Source organism: Gymnoscopelus microlampas (genome assembly GCF_963454915.1).
Source record: "Gymnoscopelus microlampas genome assembly, chromosome: 3".
NCBI classification, from domain to species: Eukaryota; Metazoa; Chordata; class Actinopteri; order Myctophiformes; family Myctophidae; genus Gymnoscopelus; species Gymnoscopelus microlampas.
The window spans coordinates 34,742,143-34,758,647 of record NC_139940.1 but is presented as its reverse complement, the minus strand read 5'-3'; the positions used below and the strand labels follow the sequence as shown (position 1 = coordinate 34,758,647).

The 16,505-nt window shown below is 42.5% G+C and overlaps 3 protein-coding genes across 4 annotated transcripts; 1 reads left to right on the top strand and 2 right to left on the bottom strand.

The window, feature by feature from the left end:
• Nucleotides 1-204: 204 nt before the first annotated feature.
• Nucleotides 205-1,844, bottom strand: LOC311042260 (malate dehydrogenase, mitochondrial-like). The gene has a single exon (XM_084052896.1). It carries the CDS (start codon nucleotides 1,699-1,701, stop codon nucleotides 682-684), a length of 1,020 nt encoding a protein of 339 aa, XP_083909022.1. The 5' UTR covers nucleotides 1,702-1,844; the 3' UTR covers nucleotides 205-681.
• A 694-nt stretch (nucleotides 1,845-2,538) lies between these two features.
• On the top strand, nucleotides 2,539-7,291 carry LOC311042767 (E3 ubiquitin-protein ligase rnf146-like). 2 transcript variants are annotated; one of them, XM_084053755.1, is made up of 4 exons: nucleotides 2,539-2,693; nucleotides 3,415-3,470; nucleotides 4,464-5,294; nucleotides 5,325-7,291. In XM_084053755.1, the coding sequence occupies exons 3-4, from the start codon at nucleotides 4,476-4,478 to the stop codon at nucleotides 5,601-5,603; spliced, it is 1,098 nt and encodes a 365-aa protein (XP_083909881.1). In that variant the 5' UTR covers nucleotides 2,539-2,693; nucleotides 3,415-3,470; nucleotides 4,464-4,475; the 3' UTR covers nucleotides 5,604-7,291. The 2 variants fall into 2 exon arrangements, with proteins under 2 accessions (XP_083909881.1, XP_083909882.1); XM_084053756.1 differs by having other exon boundaries at nucleotides 4,464-7,291.
• A 3,591-nt stretch (nucleotides 7,292-10,882) lies between these two features.
• On the bottom strand, nucleotides 10,883-16,297 carry echdc1 (enoyl CoA hydratase domain containing 1). The gene is made up of 7 exons (XM_084052713.1): nucleotides 16,277-16,297; nucleotides 15,307-15,381; nucleotides 13,677-13,852; nucleotides 12,580-12,722; nucleotides 12,329-12,381; nucleotides 11,815-11,895; nucleotides 10,883-11,640 (listed from the first exon to the last, which is right to left on the bottom strand). Exons 2-7 carry the CDS (start codon nucleotides 15,369-15,371, stop codon nucleotides 11,214-11,216), a joined length of 945 nt encoding a protein of 314 aa, XP_083908839.1. The 5' UTR covers nucleotides 15,372-15,381; nucleotides 16,277-16,297; the 3' UTR covers nucleotides 10,883-11,213.
• Between the last annotated feature and the right edge of the window lie 208 nt (nucleotides 16,298-16,505).

Here is a 16,505-nt window from a genome sequence, read left to right as displayed (position 1 = left end):
AAACAAAATATATTCAAAAATCTCTATAGGAAAAATGAATGGGTCTTCTATCTGTGGCACCACAAAATGGCCGCCACTGCTATGCCCTATATGGTATGACAACAGCAAGCAACAAGCAAAAACAAAGCCCCCTGTGATATTAAAATGTCATTATTTATCATAAAACACATACCCGTGTTTGAAATTATGGAATGGACACATTAGCATAGTCTATTCAGTTGGTTTTATTTTTTTAAAGGTCAGATGATATTGATTAAATTAGAAACATCCCACTCATCAGCAACAAACAGGTAGTTGAGACAGTTTTGAGACAGTTTTTCCTCTATTCTTTAAGCAGCAGTGAGGGGGGGCACACACCAAAAAATAGTTTATCCTGCAATAAAAATAGACATGCAAATGCAATCCATCACTTGGGCTTGTTATTTAGACAAGACAAACAGGATATTCACAGTAGCACACAAGTAGGGAAATATATGCTCTTTAACTTCACAGGTCAGGTACAGTAACAGGGACATCAAGGTCAAAACTAGGGTCCTGAAACCAAGGTTACCCCCCACAGCTACGAAAGGAAGAGGAAACTCTGAGAGTCTGAGGTGCCCTAGGATGCCATTGCCATTCTAAGACTTGGAGAACTGAATAACGAATGAACGAATATTGTGAACTATTAATTACATGTCCAATCTACTTAAAGTTGGCCGCAAACTCTTCCCCCTTCTTGATAGAGCCCTTAAGCTCGCCAATAGCGTCGGCCACCAGCTTCTCCTCGAAGGCGGTCAGCTTCCCTAGGCCCAGGTTCTTCTCGATGCCGTTCTTCCCCAGCAGGAGAGGTGTCGAGAAGTACTTGCATTCGGTCTCCTCTGACCTGACGTACCCACACTCCACCACACCCTCTTTGCCGTTCATGGCGTCCAGGATGGAGAAGGTGAAGCGGGCACCTGCATAGGCCATGGAGAGGGTGGCAGAGCCGGCTCCAGCCTTGGCCTTCACCACCTCAGTACCAGCCTCCTGGATCCTCCCGGTCAGGGCGGCCAGCTGGTCAGCAGGGAACTCTACCTTGGGTGTGCACTGTGAGATGAGGGGAATGATGGTCTTTCCTGCGTGGCCACCAACGACTGGCACATTGACCCGTGCGGGGTCGAGGCCCTTGAGCTCTGCCACAAACGCGTTCGCCCTGACAATGTCGAGGGTCGTCACGCCGAACACCTTGTTGGGGTTGTAGACGCCGTGCCTCTTCAGCATCTCGGACGTGATGGGGACGGTGGAGTTGACGGGGTTGGCGATGATGCAGATCATGGCCTCGGGGCAGTAGCGGGCGCAGGCGTCGGCCAGGGTGGCCACGATGGTGGCGTTGGTGTTGAAGAGGTCGTCGCGGGTCATGCCGGGCTTCCTCGGCACGCCGGCGGGGATCACCACCACCTCGCAGCCCTGAAGGGCAGCGCCGAGCTGGTCGGGCCCCATGTGGCCGGTGACTTGGGCCCGGGTCTCGATGTGGCTGAGGTCGGCCGCCACGCCGGGCGTGTGGGCGATGTCGAACAGCGAGAGTTGGCTGACAAGCGGGCTGTTCTTCAGCAGCAGGGACAGCGGCTGGCCGATGCCCCCTGATGCCCCCAGTACCGCCACTTTGGCCTGGCTCTGGGACGACGTGGAGAGGCTGCGGGCAACGGTCACGCACATGGCGGGTCTCACGGCTCGGGAGAACATTCTTGAAGCTTTGGTTTGCAGTTACTTTAGTGTTAAAATGGTTGAATTCAACGTCCCCGTCGATGTGACACCAGTGTCCTCTGACCGCGATAGAACCGGAAGACCAAGTTAGCTTAGCAGCTGAGGGAAATGGCAAAGGTATAAGAAGGCGTCATCAGCCTGCGTCATAAAACGCAGTCAGTGTTGCCAGGTTGTGTGAGAGAAACACGCAATCAGGTCTATGAAAACAAGCCTGTCTACAGTACTTTGGCTTTTTGGAAAATAGCCGATCCACAAGCTCACATAGATCTACTATTTTCAAAAATAAAATAAAATGGAGATTTTTTTTTTTTTTAAACATTTTAACAACACAAATCTTGTATGGGGGTCCCTACAATATATTTTGTGCCAGCTGGCACAACATATTTTCAGATGGGGGGGGTCCTTGGATTATATAATTACATAATTACATATTCATTTGATACTATATTTAAGAACCACTGGTTTAAAACAACATTAGGAAGCAAGCCCAAAATAAGCAACTACACACTTTAGAAACGAGCCCAAAAAAAACGCAACACTACCAAGCGACTTTACAGAAAAACACGCCCAAAGTCGCTTATAATAAGCAGACCTGGCAACGACACTGATAACGTTACGTGCGTCATTGCGTACACTTACGCAGGTTCGCCCCCGCCCCTTTCCCGACGGGTCGACTCCTTCAGCACGAACATAGCCGATCTACAAGCTCACAGCGCTTCACGTCCGCGACGCGCTGTGAGCTTGTAGATCGGCTATTGTCGCCGCGCGCGACACCGTCGTACGACGAGCCTAATATAAATCGGGGCTGTTCGTCTCGGATTCTGTTTTTTTCGGAGGAAAACAAAAGCCTCAGTTAGCAAAGCATTTCGATAACAGTCTCCCCTCTAAAACAACCGCTGGAAACAGCAGTGGCACGAACTGATACTTTATATACACCATAAAGAAGACAACAACATCCAGTGACACGGCAGGTAATGTGATTGTATCTATATATGTGTGTGTGTGGTAATTATGTGTTTATATGTTCGATACGTAATAGGCAGGCTAGCTGTTTGTATCGCCCCAGCTGTGCTAACACTAGGCTAACCAGTTAGCACTGTCAGTTGAACTCCGTCTATTTGCTGGAATGGAAGAGTTTTTTTCAACGCTAATCACAACAACAGCACTCATTGTTTTGATCAAGTCATTATAAATCTGTCCATTCGATCGTTACTGTCTTTGGGTTTTTGTAACAAAAGAAAACGTCACGCATATTTACATTTTGCCCAAACTAGCTTGCTAACTAACTTATCAGTTCACTTTTAACTGACGTTTTGTCCACAATATAAACTAAGACAAATGATTGTCACTGCCTGGCTGACATGAGCTGTTTGTGCTGGTTTACAAGTGTCAAGACAAAAAAAAACAGATTTAACAGTTCCCTGTAACCAACAGAACAGTCGTTTCCCCGGTAATCCAACACAACAATGTCATTGTTCGTATTCTTATATCAGACAGCCAGTAACGTATGACCCCGTAGGGAATGTTATCAAACTTGCCAACTCTCTACAGTTTATGATTTATAATATATTGACAATGAAGAGGCCCCAAAATAACAGACATGCATTTCAAGTTCTAGCTGTCTTTGTGTTGGATGTAACGTAACTTGATCGTGTTGTTGACACTGTCTTGTCTTTTCTTTCCATTTGTCAGTGGCTGGTTTGAAGAACAGCACTCCTAATGATACACCGACATTAACGGTTCTCGCAGTAAGTATCTAGTAATGATTGATTGATTGAATACTTAATTAGCAGTTTTCCAAAAAAAAAAAAACACAGGCAAGTGCAGTTCAATACAAGATCAGCTAAGAGGATTTTAAACCTATGAAAGCCTATGGCTTGTTTCCATTGGGGTCCTTTGTAATCAATTCACCGAGTAGTGTTTTTATTCTCCCATTATTGTAAGAAAATAAACATGATCGAGTGTAGAATAATGTATTATAGCGAGCTAGCAAACAAGAATTGTTGCTGTAGGTACTTGGTTGCCAGCAACTCAGATGCTATATATACTCTAGAGATGGCATATATATCTGCCATCTAGAGTTGCAATACCAACCAACCCATAACAGCCCATTCATGCAAACAGAAAAGTCCTATCTGATTGTATTAAACAATGTTAAACTCACCAAGATTGCAGCTGTACGGAAACTTGGATTATCCTCTTTGTATGTGTCAAGTCTTTGTTTCATAAAAGTCCACCGTTGTCATGTTATGTGCAAAATGTCTGTCAATAAATTCCGTCCTGGTGATTATTTTTCTTATTCTTCAAGTTTGTAAGCGCTCGTTGGTCCTGCGTACCACCTGTTTCTAAATTGCACATAATTCAGGAGGCAGCAGGACACGTGAATCCCGCCCACTACATTTGATTGGGTAAAGCGCGGCCTGCTTCCTGATCTGAAGGCACGCCCACTTGTAGGCCAGTGTGTACACGATATGACGAACCCCCCCGACAGATTCAAGCGCAGAGCAGAATCTGTTCTTGAGAGATTAAACTGGCCCTGACACATAGGAAAATAATCACCTGCACGGAATATATTGACAGAAAGTAGCTACTAGCTCATACCATGTCTAAGGTGGATTTTTATGAAACAAAAAAAATGACTTTTCTGTTTGGATGAATGGGCTGTCAAGGGTTGGTATTGCAACTCTGCCAGATAGCATTATACCATTTCTAATGCTCTTTCAATGTTCCCTATTCCACAGTACTTTCGTAGGATGGCTAGCTGTAGCGAGGTAGACCACTCTGTTGGCTCGCTCCCATCCAGCAAGAAGGGTACTGACGGCGGTGGGGGAAGTGGTAACAGTGCAGAATCATCGTGTTCTGGCTCCAGCGGCTCTTCTCCGGCTCTGCCCGTACCAGAGTGTGCCATCTGTCTGCAGAGCTGCGTCCACCCGGTGCAGCTGCCCTGCCGCCATGTCTTCTGCTTCCTGTGTGTTAAGGGAGCGTCCTGGCAGAGCAAGCGATGTGCCCTCTGCAGACAGGAAGTGCCAGAGGATTTCCTGGAGAGACCGACGCTGCTCTCCCCGGAGGAGCTGAAGGCATCGGCTGGACGGCCGTCGGCAGGGGATCACGCCTGGTACTATGAAGGGCGTAACGGTTGGTGGCAGTATGACGAGCGGACCAGCCGCGAGCTGGAGGACGCTTTCTCCAAGGGCAAGAAGACGGCCGAGATGCTCATTGCTGGCTTCTTGTACGTGGCCGACTTGGAGAACATGGTGCAATATCGGCGCAATGAGCACGGTCGTAGGCGCAAGATGAAGAGAGACATTGTGGACATCCCCAAGAAGGGGGTGGCGGGACTGCGTTTGGACACTGAGACTGGGGCTGTTGGGGCAACGGGTCGAGAAAACTCTGCAGATGGTGCTGATACCATAGCAGGGGCACAGCAGCAGGTCACGATCCCCCCGGCTCCCACCAGACCCCCCACCTCTCTTGGGGGCCAACCTGGCGGCAGCAGCAGCCCCTCTCTGGAGGACACTCTCTCCCAGTTGCAAATCAGTCCCAGGCCCATACCTGCCCAGGAGAGGTCTGAGGTTGGGGAAGGAGAGGAGGAGGAAGAGGAGGAAGCCTCTCCCTCTAGGTCCTCTGACCCTCATACCTCTGTGGAAGAGTCTGGCTCTGGCGATTGGAGCGATGATGAAGAAGAGGATGACGACGAAGATGAGGAAGAGGGTGGAGACGACGAGCGTGTGGAGCCCTATGAGATGAGGCCAAGGAGGCAAAGACTGAATCCAGAAGACAGAGTGCCCCCTGGGGCAGAGTCTTCTGACCCTTCCTCATCTTCCAGGGGCACTGGAAGGTCCAGAATGCCTGATGGCCAATGTACAGTGACTGAAGTGTGAAGTCATCAACCTCATTAAATGGCTATGTTCCATTCCATTAATTTATTCCTTCTCATATGCCCTTGTTCACTTCACTGTCACAGATCTGATGTTGGTGGAGAACTTGATATCGGGGGGTAAAAACAAGCTTTTATCATTTGTGCTTATTTTTGCAGTAAAATTAAATCTTCAGCGTGTTTATTCCCATTTCAGACACAGAGGGCATCCACGTTCTTGTGAGCTTTTAGATCGACTATTAAGGGGTCATCGGAAAAGGGAATGGCGTGCCTATGTAACTTAGGTAATGACTTGCGTACTTACTTGATGATGCCTTTTATACCGTTGCCATTTGCTAAGATAGCCGCCTGGTCTTCCAGTATGCTTGTGGTTAAAGGACACTGGGTTCACATCGACGGGGACATTCAAATTTACATTTAAGATTAAAGTACAACAACCAAACTTACAAGAATGTTCTCCTGAGCAGCAGTGAGACCCACGATGTGTGTCGCCCCGGAGCCTGTCCACGCCGCAGAACCACACAAAAGTGGCGGGGGACATTGAATTCACGTTGAAGATTGCCCATTGTCTTTCTATTAATAATCACGATTCCCAGGGACGGTTTCATAGTCCCAGTCCAAATCTGTGACATCAAGTTGTGAAACAAGGCACACAAGAGGGAGTTATTGTAATGGGGCTCAGCCACTGACATTTAACATGAATATCTACAGCTTAGACACACGCAGGCTTTCCAAAGCTTGGCTTTTTAAGACCCTTAAAATCCCCTATAGTATTTCCTTGCTTCAGATTTATCTAATGATGAAAACATACTTTCAATTTACGGTTACTGTTTAAAATTAAAATCTTTGGTACAGTGGCAGTTTGTTTCCTCCATCTGAAATCAAAGCTGGTCTTAAATTAATAATAATTTGTTGATTCAGGGCTGTAACCCCATGAGCGATGTAAATATTGCAAGCTCAGACTCAATATTTCACAATGCAGACCTTAAAGAGAAATCAGCAAAACCATCTGGCTGCTTGAGATTTGGTTCCGTTTTCGACTTGACATCAATTAACCTGCAATTTTCAAGTGTCTTACATAGAATCTATCAAGAAACATGTTGCAAATAATTGCTCATTAACGAAAGCAGATCCCATTCATTTCAATCTCTGCTCTGACATAACAGGAAGATAATTGGCCATTTTTTATATGAATCATCTTGGTGTTAATCTTCTGAGTCGGTTTCCAGTATTCTTTCTAGCCCTGACTAACGTATTCTAATTGGTGTGTTGCTGAAGAAAAACATGGTCTTTGAGTGTTCATTATTACCCATGTTGAAAGGCTAGTCTGTTTGTTAATGTGCATGTGTTTGAAGACAGTTTGTTTTTAACACTACTGGGTGGGGAGGAGGATGTTGCATTGATTTTAGGATTTAGTTTGAATAAATGTTTGTTTTTGCCTTTCTTCTGGTTGTAAATCTTCTCTTGCTTTGTCTCATTCCTAAGGCAGTAAGAGAACAAGAGCAAGCCATCACTATTGGCCGTCTCCTGAAATGTTAAGTTTTAAATATATTTCTTTGTGGGGGAGGGGGTGTTGTTTCTCTCCCTTTTCTTTTTTTTAACATTTCTTACATGCATACATTACCATTTCCTCCAGTGTCTCAGTTTTAGACTTCTCATTCTGAAAAATAAAGTAAACGTAACTTTCTGTAACAGTCTTTGCTTGATTTCACCGTTTGTAATTTAAGAATAAATTGTCATTTCATCAACCTTAAAGGATGAGATTTTGTGCTGTTTTCCAGTTGAATCTAAGGTTTTCCCCCCAATTGTATTGCACAATACAACTCAGTTTATAGTGAAACTGTTACTTGACATTGTTGGAAGTGTCAGCCTTAACGGAATGGTACATGTCATGGTGGAAAACCACACAAACATATCACTTTATCTTGAAATTATTTGTGGTTTGGAAGCACATTGTGAATTGTCCCTCATACACAGTAACATCTTGTCCGAGTGTAATACAAGCCAGTCTTTGCCAGCCATAGTTCCAAGATTTCTGATTGGATTTGGACATTTACAGTCGATCCAAGTATCTGAATATCTTTCAAATATATTTTACGGCTGTACATGAGGTTCCACACAATAGCCTACAGCAAATGTTATGTTTTTTTTAAAATCTCTCAAACACAATTTTATTTACATTCCCAGATCAAAACTGTCACATTTTACATATTAAATTCCATCGACCGGGACAAAGCAGCATTTGAACTACATTTCCACTAAAAAATGCAATTATTAGCATTGTCTATTACATGCTGAATCCACAGGAACTCATGATATGCAAAGCTACCAAACATCTCAGACGTCTCAAGTAAACAATGGAATTTATAGAACTGAAAACATCTGTCTACTTAATAGTCTATAACTACTTAGCCTAATGTCAAGTTGTCAACTGATGTACTATGATGACTCATGGCCTTTACATAAAACGGTTCACTAAAACAAGTTAGTGGTAAGAGTAAGAACATGACTCCAGATTTCACCTCACCTGTGCTTGTTTGGTATTATTCTGTCCACAGTGGCACCACAGGCTTGTGCCTGGTCAGGAAATGAATGACCTTTGTAAAAGGAACATGAGACAAGCCCCGTCATCGTCCAGGGAATTGTCTGCTCAACATTTGTTTGTGCTTGCATCATTTGTTCAGTAAGATATTTGTATAGAAAGCCGAAAGCAGCCCTGATATTTGCAAGTGAAAAACATGTCGGTTTACATTTAAGTTACAAATCAATACTAAATGTTTCGAAATATTTGGAATACAGGATTTTATGAGATTAACTTTGACTCTCACGTTAACACTAAAGGGGAGGTAGAATGAAAGCTTGATATTCCTCATCAGTATCTGATTCTGAGGGCATCTACTTTGTGTGCTATTGTTAGGCTCAGGATAGCATGATCTGTTCTAATCATTAACATAATCTCATCGTCAGGAGCTCAGGAGGAATACAGAAAATCATCTCTGGAATGTAGCATGGTTTTGGTTTGCCATTTTAATCCATTTGTAAAATACAGGGCGCTGCAAGTTTCTTTTCCACAAACATTATGCAATTACACAGTACATCAACCATAATGTTTTTATTAAAAATATAAGGAGGAGTTCACCCAAAAAATTACTTATTTTCTATCAATTGCACACCCCATGAAGCCTTGAATTAATGGATTTGTTTTTGTTTTTGTCGCATTCCTAAGCCAATAATTTGATGACTGGGTGTATTTCCGGTAGGAGACACAAATAATCTACTTTGTGTCTCCTACCGGCTAATGTATCCGGTAGGAGACAGGAATCAAATTATTATCTTAGGAATGCAACAAAAACTTTTTTTAAATCATGAATTCAAGGCTTCATGGCGAGTGCAATTGATAGAAAATAAGTCATTTTTTGGGTGAACTACTCCTTTAAGATGTGCACAATTCAACATTAACCATTCAGTGAATGGGCCTTGGGTGACTGTCACAATTAGGTGGTTCTAAAAATGTCAGATGACCGTCATATCTCCCAAGTCATTTGACATTTCAAACCAAATGCCTCAATTTCTTCATCTGCCTACAGAGCAGCAATGAAGGAAGACGAAGATATTTCAGGTCAGATGATACTGATGATCTAAATTTGGCCTGTCCAATATATCAGAATTGGACTGAAAACAAAACAGCATGGTTTTATTGTTGTTTTGCTTACTCATAACAGGCAATGCAAAAAAAAGGCACAGTATCAGTGTTTACAATGCATCAGCTGTGGTGTCTGCTGTTGTGATGATAAACCACTTAACCACAAAGAATGTCTAAATTATTTAAAAAATAGCAGATCTGGGTGGCGCAGTGGTAAAGTACCTGGCCACCACTGCAGAGCCTGGGGATTCGAATCCACTGCGGGGAATCCGGCTTTGTCGTGCATCTACACAAACACAATTGTTGGGGGCGGGAAGCCGGGCGGGGAGGGTGATATTAGTCAATACATGTAGGCCTACTCCTACGGGCTGGGGCAGGGAGTGCTGCCAGGTAGGACGTAGGACGAAGGCTCTACGTCCTCCTCCTGGCAGGTGAGCCAGTAAGATACAGCAGTGACAACACACAGAAATGTGTGTGGGGTGGAATCAATTGGCATAACGACTAAATTGGGGAGAAAAAGGGGGTAAAAAGCAAAAAAATATAAATAAAATAGCAGATCTACAAGCTTACACTGCGTGTTAACTTTATTTCTATTTTATTTTTCATTTAGCCAATAATGACAATAATTGACTATGACCATAAGGACCTATAATGTTAAAGAGGTTAACGGAATGATTAACCTACATGTCATGTAAGGCTGCAACAACGAATCGATTAATCGATTTAAAATCGATTACTAAATTAATCAATTACGAATTTGATAATCGATAATTAAAAATCCCCCCCCCCCCCCCAAAAACTTAGATCTACTTGATTGGCAGTGAACGGTTGTATTTGCATTAACGTACTGTAGATCTTGATTGGCAGGAAATGTGTTTTTCTAATATTTTTTTTTTTAAATATTTTTTAACATGTCCCTTGTGCCCACCTATCCTGTATACATTTAAAAAGAGTACTGTTACCCTTTAGCCTAAAATGTTTTTTTAATCAAATCAAGCAGTCAGAAGAAGATAAAAGGTACCATAAGGTGGCTTTTATTTATTTTGATATGTATTGTATGGGTAGTAGCTTAATCAGCAGCTGAGCAAAATTGTATTGTGTAACATGTACTTTTTAATTAATTATTCATCTGTATCGTCTTTTTACAACATGCCTAAAACAATCTAAAATCAAAATTATAAGGTAATTGCTAAATAAGTGCGATAATCGATTAATCGTTAAAATAATCGACCGATTCATCGATTATGGAATTAATCGTTAGTTGCAGCCTTAATGTCATGGTGGAAAACCACACAAACAAACATATCACTTAATCTTACAATTAATAGTGGTTTGGAAGTCATTTTATGACTTGTCCCTCGTAACATCTTATCAGAGTGGAATGCAAATACCGTACCAGCCATAGCTATGAAAGTTCTGATTGGATTTGGATGAAAATGTGTTTACAGTCAACCAAGTACCTGAATATTTTCAAATACATTTTCCATTTGTATTAATTTCCACCAATGCCTACTCAAATCAATGTGGATGAATCTACATATTGGACAAATACTATATCGTTACCCACAGGGGGAACAGCAGCACCTTTGGCAAAGGCTTTGCCTGCTTATACACAGGGGTAGGAATCTGCCAGGCTAGTTTTAATTTGACCAATGAGTTCCAATTGTATACTATCTGAAAGTGTGCTTGGAAACTCTGCATCAACAGCTTTCTCACAACTTCATCTTGAAAATGTGTCTAGAAGCAAGTTTGTCCTGGATAGTGAATAGTAACTCTGCAATAAATCCTGTAGTGTCATCTGTCAATCATCTGTCACTCCACTGCCACTGCAAAACTTTCCACATTCAAATCGAGGCAATTCATTTTTGAGAACATGGTTAAGTTTATTGCAGGAACATTACATTATGTAAGTTGACAGTAAGTCAACTGCCAACTGTGCGCTAAATTACTGTCGAGGAAACTGGGTGGACCTCACTTGTGTTTGGACTTGCCAGCCAAGGCCTGCAGGTTTGCCGGTGCACCCCACACTGTCCCGAATACATCCTTTTCGGTCCTCAGAGCCTCTGACAGCGAGAGTTCTCTCCCTGACAACACTACCCTCTTCATAGCCTGGATTACAGGGGCTGGGCCTTTTGTATAGCGACTCAGCCAGTTTTCTGCCTGTTCCACAAGACTCATGGAGCTGTTTTCACCTTCCTTTGCTTGGGAGACTTCCAGGATGCCATCTGCCAATCCAATCTGCACGCCAAGCTCAGGGTCCACTTTCAGAGCTCCACACAGGAGCTTCAGGGCATTCCGGCTGTCCACAATGTGGACCAAGCGGGCCGCACCACCCCACCCCGGGACCAGGCCCATGTGTTTGTGTACGAACTGGATCACACTGCCTCTAGCCATCAACCTACAAGTGGAGGTGGGAGTCAGATACTAGAACTTAAGAACAAGAATAAGTACGGAAACGAGGGTGTGTGTGTGTGTGTGTGTGTGTGTGTGTGTGTGTGTGTGTGTGTGTGTGTGTGTGTGTGTGTGTGTGTGTGTGTGTGTGCGCATGCGCAAGTCTTTTCTCATTGTGTACCTGAAGTCACAGGCGGTGGTGAGTTCTGAACCTCCTCCCAGTGCTCTCCCCTCCACCAGTGCAACAGAGATCAGAGGCAACCTGCACTGGGAAAACAACAGCAGTGTTACACTGTATACAATTTGCTTTAGAAACATAGGACACCAGGTTGAAAGTGGTTAATCCAACACACATATCACTGCGCCATAATGGTTTTGTCAAAGCTATGTTAGCGGTGTGTTTTAATAATGTATTTTAAAGTGCGGGTTGATTTAAGTCTAGCAAATAACAGCAACACAATGATATTTAGCCAGCATATACTGTATTGACTGAATGGTACAGGTAAACTTGGTAACATTTTCATGACTTAAAAATAACTTAATCTAGAAATAAAGCTATTAACAGGAAATAGTCAGCATATACAGTATGTATGATATATGGCCTAAGCTGAAACAGTTTAAGCTACATTCCATATTTTGCTACACTCTTTATTTGATTATAACTTGCCATATGTCATAGAGACAGAAGCCCTTACCTCAACAGTCTGGTCAGAGTATTTTGCATGAACATACACATCTTCATCCCATCCTACAAGCACAAATACATAAATCACAAAATCAAAGTCATCTAAAGGTACAGTACAGAAATCCAAACCACCTGTACATAGAATGGAAAAGAGACAGCTGAGAGAGAGAGCAAAGGAGAGAAACATACTGTCCAGGGTGAGACAGAGCTTTACAGAGACAGGCAGGGCGTGGCAGAGAGACAAAATATGTATGTTTCTACCTGTGAGTTAGATATTGCTCTCACAGCATTGAGGTCTGAACCAGAACAGAAGGTCCCAGCCGCTCCCTGTACAATGAGTCCTTTGCCCTCTGTCCAAGTCTCCAGTTGGCTCACCCTCTCCTCCAGGTCCACCATCATACTACCTGGAAGGGAATAAACAACATATATGCAGTCAAGTGTTTAGTCCTTAATTTGCTAAAGTGAGTCATACTAAACTAAATTGCTTAATTTGAAGTTGCATTAATTTGCATAAGAGAAGTTCTAAAAGTGATGAGTCGTGTTGGCCTCGGTCCAGCTAACTTGTATCACATCATGTTAAGTCACACACCTTGAAATGCTAGTTGAGAGTAGCATATCGTCACTGTCAGGCAGGAACCTCATATATCCATATTTCAACTTTTTATGTTTTTGAAGTTTTTTTTTTAAATTAACGGCATACTTCATACTACACAACTACAGTGTCACACAAAAGTAGCAAAAAATAACAGATCTACAAGCTCACAACGTGTCGCAATGCAATGTGTTGTGAGCTTGTAGATCTGCTGTTTTTTTATTTCAATCCTGAAAAGTAAAAGTTTTGCACATATGAGGTATCCACAACGATATGTAATGTAAAACTAAACATGTACAGTACATTTCCAGAGAGACTACAAAGTAAAGCTCTTAAACTACAAAAAACAAAAAACAAAACTAGGCAGTATAGAGGAATAAGACATTTTACAAATAGAAATTATATGAATGCAGTTTGAAAACATAATTCTTCTACTGTTTATGTGACACCCGGGAATCGAACCCGGGTCTCCTGCGTGGAAATTTAACATCTGAACCACTAGCTTAAAAGGCAATTCCCCCTTGACCGGGGGAGATATTAGGATTTTGGTCATCAGGCAGCGGCTCTGAGCCACTCTGTTACATTTACAGTACATCAACACTTCAAAATGATTGACACACAAAGTAGCTTTGATCCCTGGATAGCAAATCCCCTGGACGCACATCAAGAATGTCACATTGTACCAATATAACATCTGTGTAAGATCTAACGTCCATAACTCCACTGATACATCCACAGTATAACACTGTCACTGCAGAATTCGTACCAGACAAGGCATTCATGCGAGCGGGGTTGTTGATGGTCAGCACCGCAATGCCAGACTCCTGTTTGACCAGGTCAATGGAACCTCCAGGAAAAGCCTGCAGCTTCTCTCTGACCTCGTCCTGGTTGAAACCATGGCTGCTGGAGTAAACCCAACCACTGCTCCGTCTCTGAAATGGCCTGAGAGGAATAGAGATAGTTAGAACATGACACCCTATTCCTTCTGCATCATGCATAGGAGATCCCTTAACCCATGTGCCTTGGCTCTCTGAATTTGCAGAGGTTGCTGTTACAGCAGGAACAGGATCTGATTGCTAACCCCAGTATTAAATACATACTTGACGATGCTCAGCTGTAAAATGTTTAGAGCTAAGAGAGCAGGTGGTGTAGAACTCATGAACAGAAAGAAAAAAGGAGTATAAATGTTTCGTAAGAGACATAAGTGCTGCAATCATATGACTACAGACAGTTTGTTATACAATGTGGTATCATGTCCCCTGGAGAAATACAGTCTACTTAGTGCAATAGTTACTTTCCATAATGGTGTATTGTGATCTGGGGGAGGTCATGGGCAAAAGGTTTAATAAGTTAAATATTAATTAAAATATAAAACACTTCAAAAGGTTGATGACCATGACCTTCCCCGGATCATAACACACTACACTACTATGGAAAGTTTCAGCACAATGGAAACAAGTCCCCAAGGACTTTTTTGTGTTATCCTTTTAGCCTTAATGTCTGACGGTACCACGTGCTGTTCACATTTCGGACTAATAAAGTATTAAATCAATCAATCAAAAACCTGGGTTGTGGGCAAGCGTAAAAGATATATACATACTGACAACTTCAACTTTGCAATATAGATTTAACAAGCTGCTTGTATAATAATAAAACGAATATTGTATTATAATATAACACATGATATTAGTACTATTAGTACAATATTTTGTCTACAGCCGAATTAGATTTTGGTGAATTAACCACTTAAAACCCTATACTGTCTATTTCATTGACTGGGGTCCCCCCAGGGATCTATACGTGGTCCTATCATTTTTTTCCCCGTCTACAAATACACCAAATACAGTATCGTTGCCAAAAATAGCCGATCTAACAGCGAGTCACAAGGCAACAGCGTTGTGAGCTTGTAGATTGGCTATTTTTGGAGAATGTTCAGTTATGACATTAGGGTTGGGATCCTTTGGGATTTTAACGATTCCGGTTCCTCAACGATTCCCTCTTAACGGTCCGATTCCTTAACGGTTAATTCCCTTTAACAATTCCTATAGGGGGTTCCAGACTGTAAGGCTTGCAGGTCTGTAACTCTGAGAGTGTACAAATGGAACCAAATGGACCCTTACGGGTCCATTTGGTTCCATTTGTACACTCTCAGAGTTATGGTGGTCCTTGAAATTAAAACCTTTGAGGACCACTGGTATTGTAATTGTATAGCAGACGCTCTGACAGTGTGATAAAACCGGTTCCGGGAAACGGTTCCAAAGGAGAGGGAACCGATTCCGGTTCCTCAATATTGGATCTGGTTCCTGCGGTTCTGGATCCCTACCCTATAGGACATGCCCATATAGGGACGCTAGGGTTCATGTGGTTAAAGGATCCTAGAGGTGAAGTTCCTTTACCTACTCCAGGACCCCCTTCTGCTGACACTTCTCTTGAGGAGTCTGCTCACTGCACACAGAACCATCCTTCTGCAGCTTGGAGATGGAGAGGAGAACATCAAATTAATCGACTTTCTAGCAGGGAAAGTTCTCGTAAACACGGGGCAACAAATAATTATAGACGATGGAAATTCAACTAATGTGATAGTACCTACATACACGTTTCATGTTATAATTTGGCATTTTATACATTTGAAAACTTGTGAAACAGGACATTCTGCATAATGAGTACATTCTACTTTTGGTACATTTTGATACCAAATACTTTTGTACTTATAACTCATAGTAAATGTTGAATTCCGGACTTTTACTTGTAACATAGTATTTCTACATTGCCGTATTGATTTACTTGAGTAAAGAATATGAGTACTTTTTCCACCACTGCATTTAAGAATAGCTGCCCCAGTCCAGTGTTTAGTATCATTCTAACGAGTTCCATGCAGTAACAGTCATTTAGCAGTTTTTTGCTACTTCAAGAACTGCTTCCACTTCACCATCTACACCTGATAATCCAAGCTTTCCGTACAGCTGCAATGTTTGTTATTGAGTTTAACGTGATTTAATACAATCAGATAGGACTTTTCTGTTTGGATGAATGGGGTGTCAATTGGTATTGTAACTCTAGATGTCAGATATTAAACATACTAAGAGTTGCTTGCAGCTATGTGAACCCATGCAGTCCAGTGTTTATCACCTAGTATCATTCTAACGAGTTCCAAGCTGCATCTCATTCATTTATCAGTTTTTGCTACTTCAAGAACTGCTTCCACTTCACCATCTACACCTGAACTTTCATTGTCATGTGGAAAATGTCAGTCTTTGGTGTGCCTTTCGTTAACGGACAACGAGGCTTACATCTGCAGCACATTATAAACATAATGACGCAACATCACACACACAACATATTTATTATGAAATATGAACGGCTAACCTTGGTTGCTGTGCAAGTCTAGCTGTGTTCCAATGAAACTTGTCCCCCTGGAAACATGAACTAGATGTCGGAAAGCTTCCAATACAGGGCCTACTGTTGCAATGTCATGCATTTCGCCACTGGGGGGCAGAATGACACCCTTGCAGCAAGCAGGGGCTTTATCTGTGTAATTATTTCTGCTCGTCCACACCAGTCCACACCAAATGGAAGTGTGGGTAAAAAGTCAGGT

Bases quoted from the DNA above. Each gene is read 5' to 3' on its own strand.
- LOC311042260 (XM_084052896.1), bottom strand. From the start codon at position 1,701: ATGTTCTCCCGAGCCGTGAGACCCGCCATGTGCGTGACCGTTGCCCGC.
- LOC311042767 (XM_084053756.1), top strand. From the start codon at position 4,476: ATGGCTAGCTGTAGCGAGGTAGACCACTCTGTTGGCTCGCTCCCATCC.
- echdc1 (XM_084052713.1), bottom strand. From the start codon at position 15,371: ATGGTTCTGTGTGCAGTGAGCAGACTCCTCAAGAGAAGTGTCAGCAGA. The intron at 13,853-15,306 runs GTAAAGGAACTT...TATTCCTCTCAG, and splicing joins AGAAGGGGGTCCTGGAGTAG to GCCATTTCAGAGACGGAGCA. The intron at 11,896-12,328 runs GTAAGGGCTTCT...TTCCCAGTGCAG, and splicing joins ACTCTGACCAGACTGTTGAG to GTTGCCTCTGATCTCTGTTG.